Raw genomic sequence first — 13,761 nt, 5'->3', positions numbered from 1 at the left:
TCTAAGTGGCCAGAGTGTTGTTAGTCCGAATGTACGAATCAAAGCCCTTTCACCGAAGGTGCATCCGAGTCTTTCAAACACTTGACGAGTTCCACCATTATTTCGGCCCCTACTCTTGCTATTTCACGAGCAACTGCCGTTTGGTGCATTTCTGACCAACTGTCGTTCGATAGCATCTTTCTACGTAAGCACTCACTCTTTCATTGACCAAGTACCTGTACGACTTCACTAGTTTGTCTAGTTTTGCCGACATAATGTACACATCAAACCACAAACTTTCACTATCTCGTCCTGGTCAGGAACAGCAAGCAACGAAGGATACAGTCTGCTATGGAGGAAACGTTGTGCTTGCCTTACTATTTCGAGTTAACGACATCACTCGAGTTGTGGTTAAAGAATCAGTACATTGCAATTCATCGGAACTGCTTCCGAAAGACTCGAGAAGGGATTCTTGACGTTTCAATGTAACTTCATTGTAAAGAAAATGCGCAAGTGCAGGCATACCTCACATGTCTGCTCTCGGCACAGCGTGAAGCGTTTGGAACTGCAAGGCAAAGTAAAGCACATGGCCCTGCTTTCGCTCTTTGCTGACTTCCCTGGATGGAACTTTACTCAATGCACTAGTTGGTGTTAACATATAGTTAAAAGCGTGTATGGTGTTCTGGAGTGACTGGCTTGATGAGATTTTGTTGAGTGTAGTCTAGAACCCGTTTCGATTTCTCATTTATATGTCACTTTTTGTGTGTATACGGATGGCTTTGATGGTAGCGATTAGTGTTGCCGGTCATGTGTCACCTTGTTTGATGTCACAACACTGTGTACACTCGTATCACTATGTACGTTGAACCGAACCTTGCTAATTCGAATGACCTTAGGCACCCTGGTTAAATACATTAGATATTTTATACGTATCTGTAGACTCCTACTGCCTTTGGTGTAATAGAATAATATACAGTAATAGAGTGTCTATTAATTACAATTTATATTACGCGTGTATATACTGTAATAGAGTGCCTATAAATTACAATTTATATTACGCGTATATATACTGTAATAGAATGTCTATAAATTACAATTTATATTATGCATGTCTATACTGTAATTGAGTGTCTATTAATTACAATTTATATTATACATGTATATACTGTAATAGAGTGTCTATAAATTACAATTTATATTATGCATGTCTATACTGTAAGAGAGTGTCTATTAATTACAATTTATATTACGCGTGTATATACTGTAATAGAGTGTCTATAAATTACAATTTATATTACACATCTATATACTGTAATAGAATGTCTATAAATTACAATTTATATTATGCATGTCTATACTGTATACAATAGAGTGTCTATAAATTACAATTTATATTAAGCATGTCTATACTGTAATAGAGTGTCTATAAATTACAATTTATATAATGCATGTCTATACTGTAATAGAGTGTCTATAAATTACAATTTATATTATGCATGTCTATACTGTAATAGAGTGTCTATTAATTACAATTTATATTATACATGTATATACTGTAATAGAGTGTCTATAAATTACAATTTATATTACACATGTATATACTGTAATAGAATGTCTATAAATTACAATTTATATTATGCATGTCTATACTGTAATAGAATGTCTATAAATTACAATTTATATTACACATGTCTATACTGTAATAGAATGTCTATAAATTACAATTTATATTATGCATGTCTATACTGTAATAGAGTGTCTATTAATTACAATTTATATTATACATGTATATACTGTAATAGAGTGTCTATAAATTACAATTTATATTACACATGTATATACTGTAATAGAATGTCTATAAATTACAATTTATATTATGCATGTCTATACTGTAATAGAATGTCTATAAATTACAATTTATATTACACATGTCTATACTGTAATAGAATGTCTATAAATTACAATTTATATTATGCATGTCTATACTGTAATAGAGTGTCTATTAATTACAATTTATATTATGCATGTATATACTGTAATAGTGTCTATAAATTACAATTTATATTACACATGTATATACTGTAATAGAATGTCTATAAATTACAATTTATATTATGCATGTCTATACTGTAATAGAGTGTCTATTAATTACAATTTATATTATGCATGTCTATACTGTAATAGTGTCTATAAATTACAATTTATATTACACATGTATATACTGTAATAGAGTGTCTATAAATTACACAATTTATATTACGCATGTATATACTGTAATAGAGTGTCTATAAATTACAATTTATATTATGCATGTCTATACTGTAATAGAGTGTCTATTAATTACAATTTATATTATGCATGTCTATACTGTAATAGAGTGTCTATAAATTACAATTTATATTATGCATGTCTATACTGTAATACAGTGTCTATAAATTACAATTTATATTGCACATCTATATACTGTCATAGAGTGTCTATAAATTACAATTTATATTATGCATTTATATACTGAAAATGTCTAGACTACAAGTTTGTGCCTCCAGCATAATCACCTTTATATCCGCCCCTGAGTCTGATTGATCATATACATGCAGAGTATCTCAGTAACTGTACAAGCGTGGGCCTCCAACTGAAGTGGGTCGGTCCGTTCTTACCCTACACTCACCCCCCTGAACCCCCATAAGTACGTGCCTGCTCAGGTTGTTCAGAGCGTGGTGTTTGCACTGACTATTACTAGAAGACTGGCACATGGAACTAACACGTCGTGAGCTATCATAATTTCATAGGTTTAGTAGAATTGATTCATGTGACTACAGTCGAGTCCTTGATGCGAATATTATACGATGAAGAATAGTTGTTTAATAGAATACATGATTTTGGCTTGTAGCTGTTTTGTCACTGTGCTTCATAGGACTGTCATCTTTCAATAGCTCACGTAACGGGGCTGTGAGTTGTGCTTTGTTCTCCAAAATTTTTGCAACATATGCGACTAAGCCCAGAAATCAACAAAGGTCATCTTTGTTTTCCGGACACTGCATTTGTGTTATTGCTTGCACCTTCTGTGGACTCACTTTGATCCCTTCCGTTGACAAGATATGACCGTAATATGTCACTTCCTGAAGACGAAACTTGCACTTGGCCGCCTGCAACTTGACTCCTTTATCTCTCAATCGTTCCAGGACAGGGCGTACTCGCTGATCATGCTCCTCCCTGGTGGATCCCCAAATAATCACATTGTCAATAAAGCAATCGACTCCTTCAAGACCCGACAAAATGTGATGCATTGCTCGGTGGAATACTTCCGGTCCTGATGATAGTCCCAATGGAAGCCGTTTAAAACGAAAGCGTCCGAAAGGAGTGATAAACGTCATCAGTGGTGAACTAGTAGGATCCAGTGGAATTTGTCAAAATCCAGCCGCCACATTGAGGGTAGAGAAGTACTTAGCACCTTTCATTTTGGCAAAGATCTCCTCTGCTGTTGGTAAATGATAGTGCTCTCGCTGTACAAACTCATTCAGTTTCCCATAGTTGACACATATCTTCACTGTTGCATCTCTCTTAGGTACGTAGACAACCATTGGACTGCACCATTGGGAGGGTTCGCTCACCTCCTCAATTACGTCCAATCGCTGCATTCGTTTCAATTCCTCTTCAACCTTTCGATATTGGGGGTATGCCACTTGACGTGCCGCTCCTAAAGCCACTGGTAGAGCGTTCTCTTGTAACCTGATGCTATATTGTGCCCCTAAGGTTTTGCCGGCACCTTCAAATAGATCCAAATATTGGCCCACATCCGGGTCATCAGAAAACGTTGACACACTTCCGACATCTGCCATCCCTGCTCCTCCTCGGCGAATAAAATCCCAGCTGATCCCAAGCCGTGAGCCCCAGCAATGGCACCGCCTTGACGTCAGCTGCCAACACATAGAATCCCAACTTCCGATAAATCCCACCCTGTACGGACACCTCGCACACACATTGCCCTGCTACTGATATCGGCGATACCGCTCCATAAGCAAAAAGACGCGTTGTTGCCTTGTGTAATTTCGGACGGCCTGTCATTTGCTTTTACACTGCATACGGGAGAATATTCGCTTGAGCGCCGGTATTTAATTTATAACGTATAGGGCTTCCATTTGTCAATACTTCTGTCATCCAAGCAGCGCCGTCACCCTCCATCGTTTTGATATGAAATGTCTGCTCGACGGATCTCGTCTGTGCTTCCCCTCATCCTCTATGACCAAGGGACCAACAGCATGTACAATCTCGTCGGTGGGTGCGCTGCGGCACATCACTCCAAAGTGGCCGACACCTTTCCAGATGCGGCACGTCTTACCCATCGGGGTGGGGGTGCGGGTGGTGGTGGTGGGGGAGGGTGGGGTGAGGGGGGTGCGTCTGCTTCCATGATTGTAACCGCAACGGGTGCATCTGCCACGTGACGCATTCGCTTTTGCCGCTGCTCCTGCGGAAGCTGAGCCGTGTACCACTGGTGTTTTTCCTGATGCTTTGACATCTGCCACTTGTTCGTCTGCCGGTGCATCGATAACTCGAAGTTGATCCTTGACGAGGCTAGCAGCTTTGCACTTATCGATAGCAGTTTCCAATGTAATGTTCGGCATTCCAAGCAGTTTCTCCTTCACCGCCACCGTCGAAAGTCCACAAATGAAACGATCACGCACCAACGAATCTCGTATCTCACCGAACTCGCATGTCTGGGCCAGCTTCCGCAGTGCCGTAATAGAGCGATCGACCGACTCGCCGGGCTCTTGATTGCGCGTAAAGAACTGATGGCGTTCGAAAGTGACATTCACACGTGGCAAGAAATGTGCGTCGAATCTCGCCACCAACTCGTCGAACGTTGGATCCTTCTTTTCCCCGTCATCCTTCGAAAGAGGAATGTCTCGCTAATGTCGATCACCTCGGGATCCAAGGCATGAAGTAAAAGCGACTTCTTTTTTCTGACGCTTCGTCGTTGTTGCTCGCTGTCAAATAGACCATGAATCGCTTTCTCCAGGCTTTCCAAACGGGGCCCAGCTGACGGGACTCAAAATCAAGAGGCGGCGGTGGACGTAGTTGCTCGGTCATGACCCCACTCCTGGTACCATGTAACGTCTAGTAGATCTATGTAAGAGTGATCCTAGCTTTCCCTCTAGTCCCCGTATGTCTACCCCTTGTTACTACTACTACAGCGAATATTGGTGTGGTGATTCCGAAACTAAGAAAATTGATACATTAAGTATAGTGACATCACAATACAGCAAAAATTAGTTAATCATTGTCACTTGCTGTAGAAGGTCTTGCTTTGCTTGGCATAGTCCAACAGCATTGGGGCAACCTCAAAGTGCTCACCATGCACCTCACGAAACTTGAGGATGTTGTCTGCAAGCTTTTGAGCTCCATATGAATCAACGAAACGAAACGGACCTACAAGGATGGATGAAGTAAAAGCTACTTGTTATCATGTTTATATCAAGTGTGGTCTAGCTACCTCCTAGGAAAGGTGGGAATCCAACACCGAATACTGCACCTATGTCGCCATCAGTCTGAATAACATGGGAAAAGAATTTTGTATCAAACACACGCACAGGCATACATACATACACACACACACACACACACACACACACACACACACACACACACACACACACACGACACACACACACACACACACACACGACACACACACACTTTTAAGTAACTAACAACACAGAACACAGCAGCACAATGATGCAGCAGAGTAACATTGAAACAGTCAACCCACGAAGTTGCAACGTGTGAAACGAGACACACAAGTAAGCATACATACCGGACTATTGAGAATTCCCTCTTGTAGACAAAAGACTGCTTCATTGACTAGTCTCGACAACAGTCTCATACGAACGTTTTCAAAGGAAAGACTGAAAACAGAACTGATAAAAAAAGTAATGGCAATGACTGATGAGTTTCTTACTTCTGTTTTGGTTCAATTTTATATTTTCTCATTATGTCCTCTGCATCCTTGTTTACCTGCAAAAAGAACATATGGTGTGTGTGTGTGTGTGTGTGTGTGTGTGTGTGTGTGTGTGTGTGTGTGTGTGCGTGCGTGTGTGGGTGGGTGTTAGTGCAAATGCATGTGCATGGGCGCTTGTGATGCACGCGCGTATCTTGACTCACACACCTCCCGATCTTTCGACTTTGATCCCGAGTACACATATATGCCCTTCCCAGTCTTCCGACCTGCAGACCAACCAGCAATCAAGAAACACACAGCACAAAACGCATTGTAAACATACTGTACATAAAATTATGTAAGACCAATTATATAACAAACCAGGCAATAAAAAACCCTTGATGATGTTGCGAGCCAATGGAAAGTTAGCGCACAGCGTGTCCGTTTCAGATTGCGCTTTACCATGATGCAAGCTCACACTGGAGAGATACTGAAAACTCAATAGTCAATCAAAGCTTATACTAATAACTTCAGCGCATCTATGGTCTCTCTACTCAACTCACGCAGACGCACGCAGACTCACACAGACTAACGCAGACTCACACAGACTCACACAGACTAACGCGACGTTCTCTCATCGTTACATTTATACTACCGGTAAAACCACGCCCTATGCAGTCATCTGACATGAGTCAATCGTCGCAAAACGCCGGTATAGCGCCTCCAACTGACAGTACAAGTATTAAACACAACTCTGTTAGCATGTGGATTGTGACAGATGAGATACCAACAGACATGCAGACAAACATACAATGAACTACTAGATTACCCAGCATTCCTTGTGAAACCAAATCATGCAGTAACTTCTCATCAGCTCCGCCAAATCGTGCACCGAATGACTTGCCTAGAAACTCGGCCACATGAGATGCAACATCCAGACCAACCTGTGAACAATAGACACCATGTGTTTTCTATTCAAATTGATACCATTAAGGCATTCTGTGGCATTACACTTCAAGTGCTCCTCAGAGCAAAATCACACTCAACACAATTTGTTCTGAATTAGCATGGTATGTTACACATCAAAGGAGCAATAGGTTTGGATGTTATGTATCTGTTAATGTATGTTAATTGTATTACATAGTTGTCACCTCGTCAGCTAGAGTAGCCAATCCAATAGGAAATCCACATTTCTTTGACATTTTGTCCAGGTCTTTCGGTGGTAGACCCTCCTGTAATAAGACATATCATTCAAGTTGACATAGAATGTCTATCTGTAAGTCCATGTCTGTGTTTCTGTCTATCCGTGTGTGTGTGTGTGTGTGTGTGTGTGTGTGTGTGTGTGTGTGTGTGTGTGTGTGTGTGTGTGTGTGTGTGTGTGTGTGTGTGTGTGTGTGTGTTTGCGTGTGTGTGTGCATGCATGCGTGTGTGTGTGTGTGTGTGTGTGTGTGTGTGTGTGTGTGTGTGTGTTTGCGTGTGTGTGTGTGTGTGTGTGTGTGTGTGTGTGTGTGTGTGTGTGTTTGTGTGTTTGTGTGTGTGTGTGTGTGTGTGTGTGTGTGTGTGTGTGCATTTGTGTGCATGTGTGTGTCTGTCTGTCTATCTGTCTGTCTGTCTGTCTGTCTCTGTCTGTCTGTCTGTCTGTCGGTCTGTCTGTCTGTCTATCTATCTGTCTGTATGTCTATCTGTCGGTCTGTGTGCCTATCTGTCCGTCTGTCTGTCTGTCTGTCTATCTGTCCGTCTGTCTGTCTGTCTGTCTATCTGTCTGTCGGTCCGTCTGTCTGTCTGTCTGTCTGCCTCAATACATATATTCGTCCGAGAGATGACTTTTGCATTGCAACACTAGTGTCACTGAAATGATTGATCGACACTTGATCTTGAAGTTGATCTCATGTCGTTTTCCTTCATCATCTCTTGCACTCTGCCAGCTTGTTCAATTACTTAACTGCTTGTTTGCGCCAACGGCCAAAACGTTCAGAAACAAGAGAAATGACCAATGGGCAAGACCCTCCTAGCAGCAGCTCGGAAATATACTTTGCCTCTTTCTTCTCCTCTGCTTTACATTGCTGCTACTCCTTCTCTGGTGGCTACCTTCACTAAGTCCAAACACCATAGATGAGTCAATGACACATCCAATTCAATGTCTGCACCTGAATCTGGGTCAACGATGAAGATTTCCAACCTCTTGACACTGTTCACATACCTAGCTGTATTGTGGCTCTAGTTTGTGCGGCAAGTTGAGACAGGCAGTTAGACCATGCTGACACAATTGAGTTGTGAGTGTGCACTGGACCACCCCCAGTCTTACTAGTGATTAGATGGAATTCCTTGGATGTCCAGTTCCTTGCCACAATCACAACAATTGCTCGATGCAGGAATGTCACATGCCAACCTCATCATAGTTGCCATCGTGTGGTGCAACAAGTGACGAAGACGCAATTCCTGACACCCAAGCTCCGGCTCCTCTACATGCAAACGAGGTCTGTCTGTCTGTCTGGCTATCTGTCTGTCTGTCTGTCTGCTCACCTATACAGTATGCACAATTTTGAATTCTCTTAAATATATTGCAAAACTAGTAATTTACCTGGCAGAGCCTCATTTGTTCTGCAATCATTGGGCCCAAGATACGAGTAGTGTAGAATCCTGGACTATCCTTCACACCACACATAATAAATTATCCAACAAAATGAGCATTCCATCGCAATAGTATGTATACCTTGACAACTATGACAGTTTTTCCTTGCTTCAAGCCAGCACTCACAGCAACAGCTACGGCAAAAAAACAATTAGCTAGCACAAATTTGGTATTACAAAACAACGACTCAAATTGTTCATGTACCTCTCACAACACAAACAGTATCAACTTATACATATTCTACTAGCATCTTGTATACCAGCCAGACTGTCTATATTTACATATAACACATTCAGTAACTAAGTGTTAGCCTTGGAGTTACAGGCAAAATCAAACAGCCCAATGTATAGCATAAGTAGCCTCATACCAGACCTACTTGAGCTGTTTGCATATGACACACTCAATAGATCTTAAATGTTGTCGTGTCATATGAGAACTGGGTGCAAAATTGCTAGATGATAGCTACTTGCCTCGAAGTTCCAGACCTATTTTCGGGTCATGTGCAACAAGACAAAGATCAAGAATCCGCTGGTAAATGGTAAATGTGTGGATAAGGCAAGTTTTGAGTTTGCGTAGGTGTGCGTGAATTCGTGAGCGGGCACCTTTACGGCTAAATCAGCCACTATACAATTCTCAAGAAAAGTGCCAAAAATATTTCTGCCAGTAATATGATTATCCATCTTATATGGTTATGCTGGCTTGCCTGCTGTGTCTTTGGATGTCTTATCCGTTGTGATGACCTCAAGAAGTGGCATCTTGTCAACTGGAGAGAAGTAGTGCATCCCAATCACTCTGTCAGGTCGCTTGCTCACTTCAGCAATCTAAACAGACAGATAAAGAAGATGATTAAGAAAGTTGCAATACTAAAATGCCCACTAATGTAAACTAAAAATTCCACAACATTTGCATGCACTTTGCATATGAATAGCACACTGACCTTTGTTATTGGTAAAGCTGATGTATTTGATGCAAATACACAATGGTCGCCAATATGCTAAGAATGCCAATTAGTTACTAATACAAGCCTTCTCTATACCAGAGTAATTCAACCTGTTCGACATCTTTCAGCACTTTGTGCTTCAAGTCAAGATCTTCGAAAACAGCTTCAATGACCAAATCTGTCTTATCAAAATCCTTAATTAAAGAGAATTAAACAGTAGTGTGGTTATACGAGTTTGAACCAATGTGTGCCTCATACTGTGTAGTCCAGCTGGGTGGTGTACTTTGAAAGCAATTGGTCTCTCTCATAGCTAAACAAAACAGATAAAGCTACGTAAAACACAAGGTTCTGCATCCAAATGTATTTGTCACTGTCTCTTTCCAAGATAAGAGTTAACACTACCATAAGAACTGAAGACAGCCTGCTGGTAACTCTCTACTATTGATTGAGTGAACATGAGTATCAAGTGTAACCAAAGTAAACATCAAATAACTTGGCACTTAGCACTTGCATAGCTTGAAGATGCTCCATTCCAAGCGTTGTTATTCTTGCAAGTTGTCAATGACAAACAAGCCTGTCAATCACTGACAGTCCCCTTGCAACCAAATGATCCAACTGCTTATATCAACAGAAGGCAACAAGTATTTCTAACCTCCAGTACTCTGCATACCAATACAATACTGCATGGATTCTTTGTCTCATAGACCTAGTGTTATCCTCAAGATAGAGTCATAAAAATGAGTATCTCGGAGTACCTCAAACATATTCCTATCACTATGCACAATTCTAGCAAGAGACTAAGAGTCATAGATAGCAGTAAACTATGATGCCATGATTGATAACAAGAAACTAGATAAATATAATAAACTGTATAGCCAAATTAATGTTTGCAGATTACCCAGTCATTTGCTTCTTCTTTACTCTACCAGAAATGCTAAACAAAGATTGTTCAGTCAATACCTTGATTATCAATCACGATTGTATTTGCCTACTTCTTGTAGATTTGCTCTATGCCACGAACTAGTCCTTGTTCTGTCGTATCTTTCAACAAAACATTGTGGCCAGCCTTGTCAATACTCACCTGTATCAACCAACAAGGCATAAGTAACAGTGATCTACTGTTCATTTGACACACACAAAAAAGTCCACCCCAGAAACCACTTCATGTCGAAAGAGATAATTTGCAATATCCAAAACATCAAAACAAAAAATCCAAAGTTTGGAAAAAGACTACCAAGGTTAGATGTACTGAACAAACCGTACAAGTTGTTTTGAAAATGTCACAGTAGAGACACCTACTAGTACAAGTCTATGCTGTGTTAACCAGATGTGCAAACAACAGATGAGCACTCAAAAAAATTTAAAAAAGGTTCAGTAAATTAAGGCACAAAACAGCACCACGCACTTCTAAAAAGTAATACAAAACAATCTGACTAATAATAAACAAAGTTTACAGCTACAAAAACCATGAGTAATCCAACCGTGAACATAAACTCGCACATTGACAATGCTAACAGACATACACAAACAAGCACCGGCGCTTATTTATGTTTACAACCGTATAAGACAACTAAACACTGAAAACTGTCTGCTACTAAATACTAGACTTACCTGAGCAACTCCAGCTCCCATTAGACCTGCACCGAGAACTCCAACCGTCCTGCAACAGCAAATTCTGATAAGCAACACACGATAAAAAAAATATGTATCACTCCCATACCGAACTGGTCTCTCTGGATTTCCAAACCGATTCTTCTGACACTCTCTCTGATTGTGTAAACAAAACATTATCAATGCCTACACCATAATCACAGCATACAAACCTGCCCGAAAAACAAACTGATCAGCGACTTGGACTCAGAAGTTTGCAAGAGTTCAACAAAGCCCTTGAAAACAAAAACAAAGATAACATGAAAATCAGCTATTGATGACAATATAGGAAAAATTTGTCAAGCCAAATTGTACTAAATAGGAAACCAATTCATAGAGACTAACAGTCTAACTGTATTCATTTTGGTAGCTGAAACAAGTAATATTGCATTATCTTCAATGAATATGAGTGGACTCTTTGAGCAAAATTGTTTGACAAATAAACCTTGGCTATGATTTAAACTTAGCTGCATTCACTGTTTTCCAAACTACATCACCTGTCGTTCGGCCTGTGTTCCTTCTGTCAATCCCTTATCAAGCCCAACTTTCACAACATCAAGGATCTTCAAAGGGGCCGGATAATTACCAGATGTCATCTTCATAACCTGCAACAAATCACTCTCAGACTCACCACGTTTCTATAATTCATTGCATGTCAAGAAATGACTCATGCAATGACAAGACAGTGATGTAGACCAGAAATAGCAATGTGAGATGTGATACAAAAATTCCACAGGTGCTATAGTGTTGTTGCCACAAGCTACAAGAAACTGTCAATATTGTGATATACTACCAATGCATCTTAAAACAGTGATATTCTATAATGATCAATATGTCAACCTATCTACATACCATCTAAATAATATGTGACACTTAGTGCAAACTAATGCTTCAAGTTCAATGGTAGTTTAGAATTAGACATATCGCATGTCCTACAGAATGTGTGTTTTTGTATGTGTTATGCATGGACGACCTGTTTTCGAGCTTCCTTTAAAGCATACTGTCTCCCATACTTAAATTCTGTTGTCAACCAATACTGCAGTCCTACGACAAAAAAATGTTACCAAACAGCTACAAGCCCCAATCATACCTACTCCTGTATCACCCCTTTTTCCATTAAGTCCCCATCCCCAACTTTGGCCTAGTGTCTAACACTTTTGCACCTAAGCTGCACTTAATTGGTGTTAATTGGCACCCAGATAAAGTTTAAGGCATAGGTTGCAACATCATCAGCATTTGGACATTGGGTTCTCAGTCATGCAAAGAAAAATTTGCTCTTTTACAGTAGACAAGTAGTAAATCATCATAGATTCTAATTATGGCATCGTCAACATGTCTCAGTACCAGGACAAGGGTAGTCTCAGGAATGACAGTAACTGTGCACCCGTCAGGACAAACATGCTGAATTGGATATCAGAGTCATCGACAGCAATACGATACAATCATGAAGTTGTTTCTCAATTACGGTATTTCAAATACTGTGGACAGCTCACAAGATGACGAGCTCCTGACCACTTTCCTTTGAGCTAAGTGAACTAAAACAAGAAGCTCCAGACTTGTTCTGTACCGTCTCTGACTCTGACGCAGAATTTAAAGGCTTTAGTGAATCTGAGATGACAAGAGGATTAGTAGATAGTAGCAGTAATAGCAAATGTTGTTAAAGGCTTCCACCAATTAGTGCCTAAAGGTGTTATATCCTCCAGCAAGACTACATCTCATATTTTCCTGACTATGCTGACTTGCCAATGGGTGGGTGATACAAGAGTAGATAGGGTATATTCTACATAATGTAAACAACTCTCCTTCCTCATAATATTTTGCATCAATGAATCGTGTTCATGTGAATCAATTCCTGTACTAACCTTTGAAACTGTATTTTGATAGCTCAGGGCGTGTTACAGTTCCATCTGCTAGTCCCCTAAAAAGCTAAGTGCAACACCATGCTTTGCATGATCAACATGAAATGAATAAACCTGGCAGCTTGTATGGCTACTTCTTCCAAATAGTCCATTGTTCTTTCTTCCGGTGACTTGGTCCCCGGTCCTAAACGCATTCATTCCAACTACTTAGACATTTATTTACAACAGAAAATTATTATATACTCCAGCACCTTATCAGTTCAAGCCTTATACTAGATAAACATCGCAACCATGTCTTAGAAGTTTTGTATAAAACACAAATACAAATTCTAATATGTAGTGCACTCTACTTGTAGCAAAATTGCATAAAGAAATTTGTAGAAACAACTGTTAGTCTTTACATATCAATTATGACTCACCTAATGGTTCAACAATTTGATCAACTAATCCCATTTTCTTTGCTCGAATAGGTCGAATGTTCTTTCCAGTCAACATCATATCAAGTGCAGCAGGCAAGCCAACCTAGAACAGTAATAAAATGGCAAATGAATATACGTGTGTCTGCACTTTGCCTTTATCAAGTAAAATTAGAGAGAACCATAATTGTTAATATACGACACAAATGTGCATGAAACACATCACAAGGTCACAACTCACAATTGTTTTACCTATTTGTTCATACTGTCAACATAAGCCATGCATTTGTTAGACTCTAATAATTTGTTGAAAAAAGTCACATTACCATTCTGGGAGTTAGTTGAGTTCC

The 13,761-nt window shown here is 39.9% G+C and overlaps 2 protein-coding genes across 3 annotated transcripts in view; both read right to left on the bottom strand.

Moving 5' to 3' along the window:
* Nucleotides 1–2,740: 2,740 nt before the first annotated feature.
* On the bottom strand, nucleotides 2,741–4,256 carry LOC134183624 (uncharacterized protein K02A2.6-like). The gene has a single exon (XM_062651208.1). It carries the CDS (start codon nucleotides 3,906–3,908, stop codon nucleotides 3,387–3,389), a length of 522 nt encoding a protein of 173 aa, XP_062507192.1. The 5' UTR covers nucleotides 3,909–4,256; the 3' UTR covers nucleotides 2,741–3,386.
* A 933-nt stretch (nucleotides 4,257–5,189) lies between these two features.
* Nucleotides 5,190–13,761, bottom strand: part of LOC134183113 (trifunctional enzyme subunit alpha, mitochondrial-like) — a 12,849-nt gene continuing 4,277 nt past the window's right edge. For both annotated transcript variants that reach the window (XM_062650578.1, XM_062650579.1), the window contains exons 9-32: nucleotides 13,738–13,761; nucleotides 13,415–13,517; nucleotides 13,110–13,179; nucleotides 12,999–13,054; nucleotides 12,110–12,180; nucleotides 11,634–11,741; nucleotides 11,310–11,372; nucleotides 11,207–11,253; nucleotides 11,098–11,146; nucleotides 10,479–10,567; nucleotides 10,385–10,420; nucleotides 9,745–9,796; nucleotides 9,597–9,680; nucleotides 9,484–9,540; nucleotides 9,250–9,367; nucleotides 8,628–8,680; nucleotides 8,496–8,564; nucleotides 7,066–7,146; nucleotides 6,744–6,858; nucleotides 6,143–6,201; nucleotides 5,936–5,991; nucleotides 5,792–5,882; nucleotides 5,471–5,525; nucleotides 5,190–5,406 (exon numbers count right to left, since the gene is read on the bottom strand). The exon at nucleotides 13,738–13,761 is cut by the window's right edge and continues 96 nt beyond it. In XM_062650578.1, the coding sequence (XP_062506562.1) occupies nucleotides 5,261–5,406; nucleotides 5,471–5,525; nucleotides 5,792–5,882; nucleotides 5,936–5,991; nucleotides 6,143–6,201; nucleotides 6,744–6,858; nucleotides 7,066–7,146; nucleotides 8,496–8,564; nucleotides 8,628–8,680; nucleotides 9,250–9,367; nucleotides 9,484–9,540; nucleotides 9,597–9,680; nucleotides 9,745–9,796; nucleotides 10,385–10,420; nucleotides 10,479–10,567; nucleotides 11,098–11,146; nucleotides 11,207–11,253; nucleotides 11,310–11,372; nucleotides 11,634–11,741; nucleotides 12,110–12,180; nucleotides 12,999–13,054; nucleotides 13,110–13,179; nucleotides 13,415–13,517; nucleotides 13,738–13,761 (1,752 nt within the window). In that variant the 3' untranslated portion in view covers nucleotides 5,190–5,260. The remainder of the gene's footprint in view (nucleotides 5,407–5,470; nucleotides 5,526–5,791; nucleotides 5,883–5,935; nucleotides 5,992–6,142; nucleotides 6,202–6,743; nucleotides 6,859–7,065; nucleotides 7,147–8,495; nucleotides 8,565–8,627; nucleotides 8,681–9,249; nucleotides 9,368–9,483; nucleotides 9,541–9,596; nucleotides 9,681–9,744; nucleotides 9,797–10,384; nucleotides 10,421–10,478; nucleotides 10,568–11,097; nucleotides 11,147–11,206; nucleotides 11,254–11,309; nucleotides 11,373–11,633; nucleotides 11,742–12,109; nucleotides 12,181–12,998; nucleotides 13,055–13,109; nucleotides 13,180–13,414; nucleotides 13,518–13,737) is intronic.

The sequence above is a fragment of the Corticium candelabrum genome, chromosome 8, assembly GCF_963422355.1.
Source record: "Corticium candelabrum chromosome 8, ooCorCand1.1, whole genome shotgun sequence".
Taxonomy (NCBI): domain Eukaryota; kingdom Metazoa; phylum Porifera; class Homoscleromorpha; order Homosclerophorida; family Plakinidae; genus Corticium; species Corticium candelabrum.
Note: the sequence above shows the minus strand (reverse complement) of the source record. Positions and strands in the feature narration are given on the sequence as shown.

Excerpts from the sequence above, each read along its gene's own strand:
- LOC134183624 (XM_062651208.1), bottom strand. The coding sequence starts at position 3,908 with ATGTGTTGGCAGCTGACGTCAAGGCGGTGCCATTGCTGGGGCTCACGG.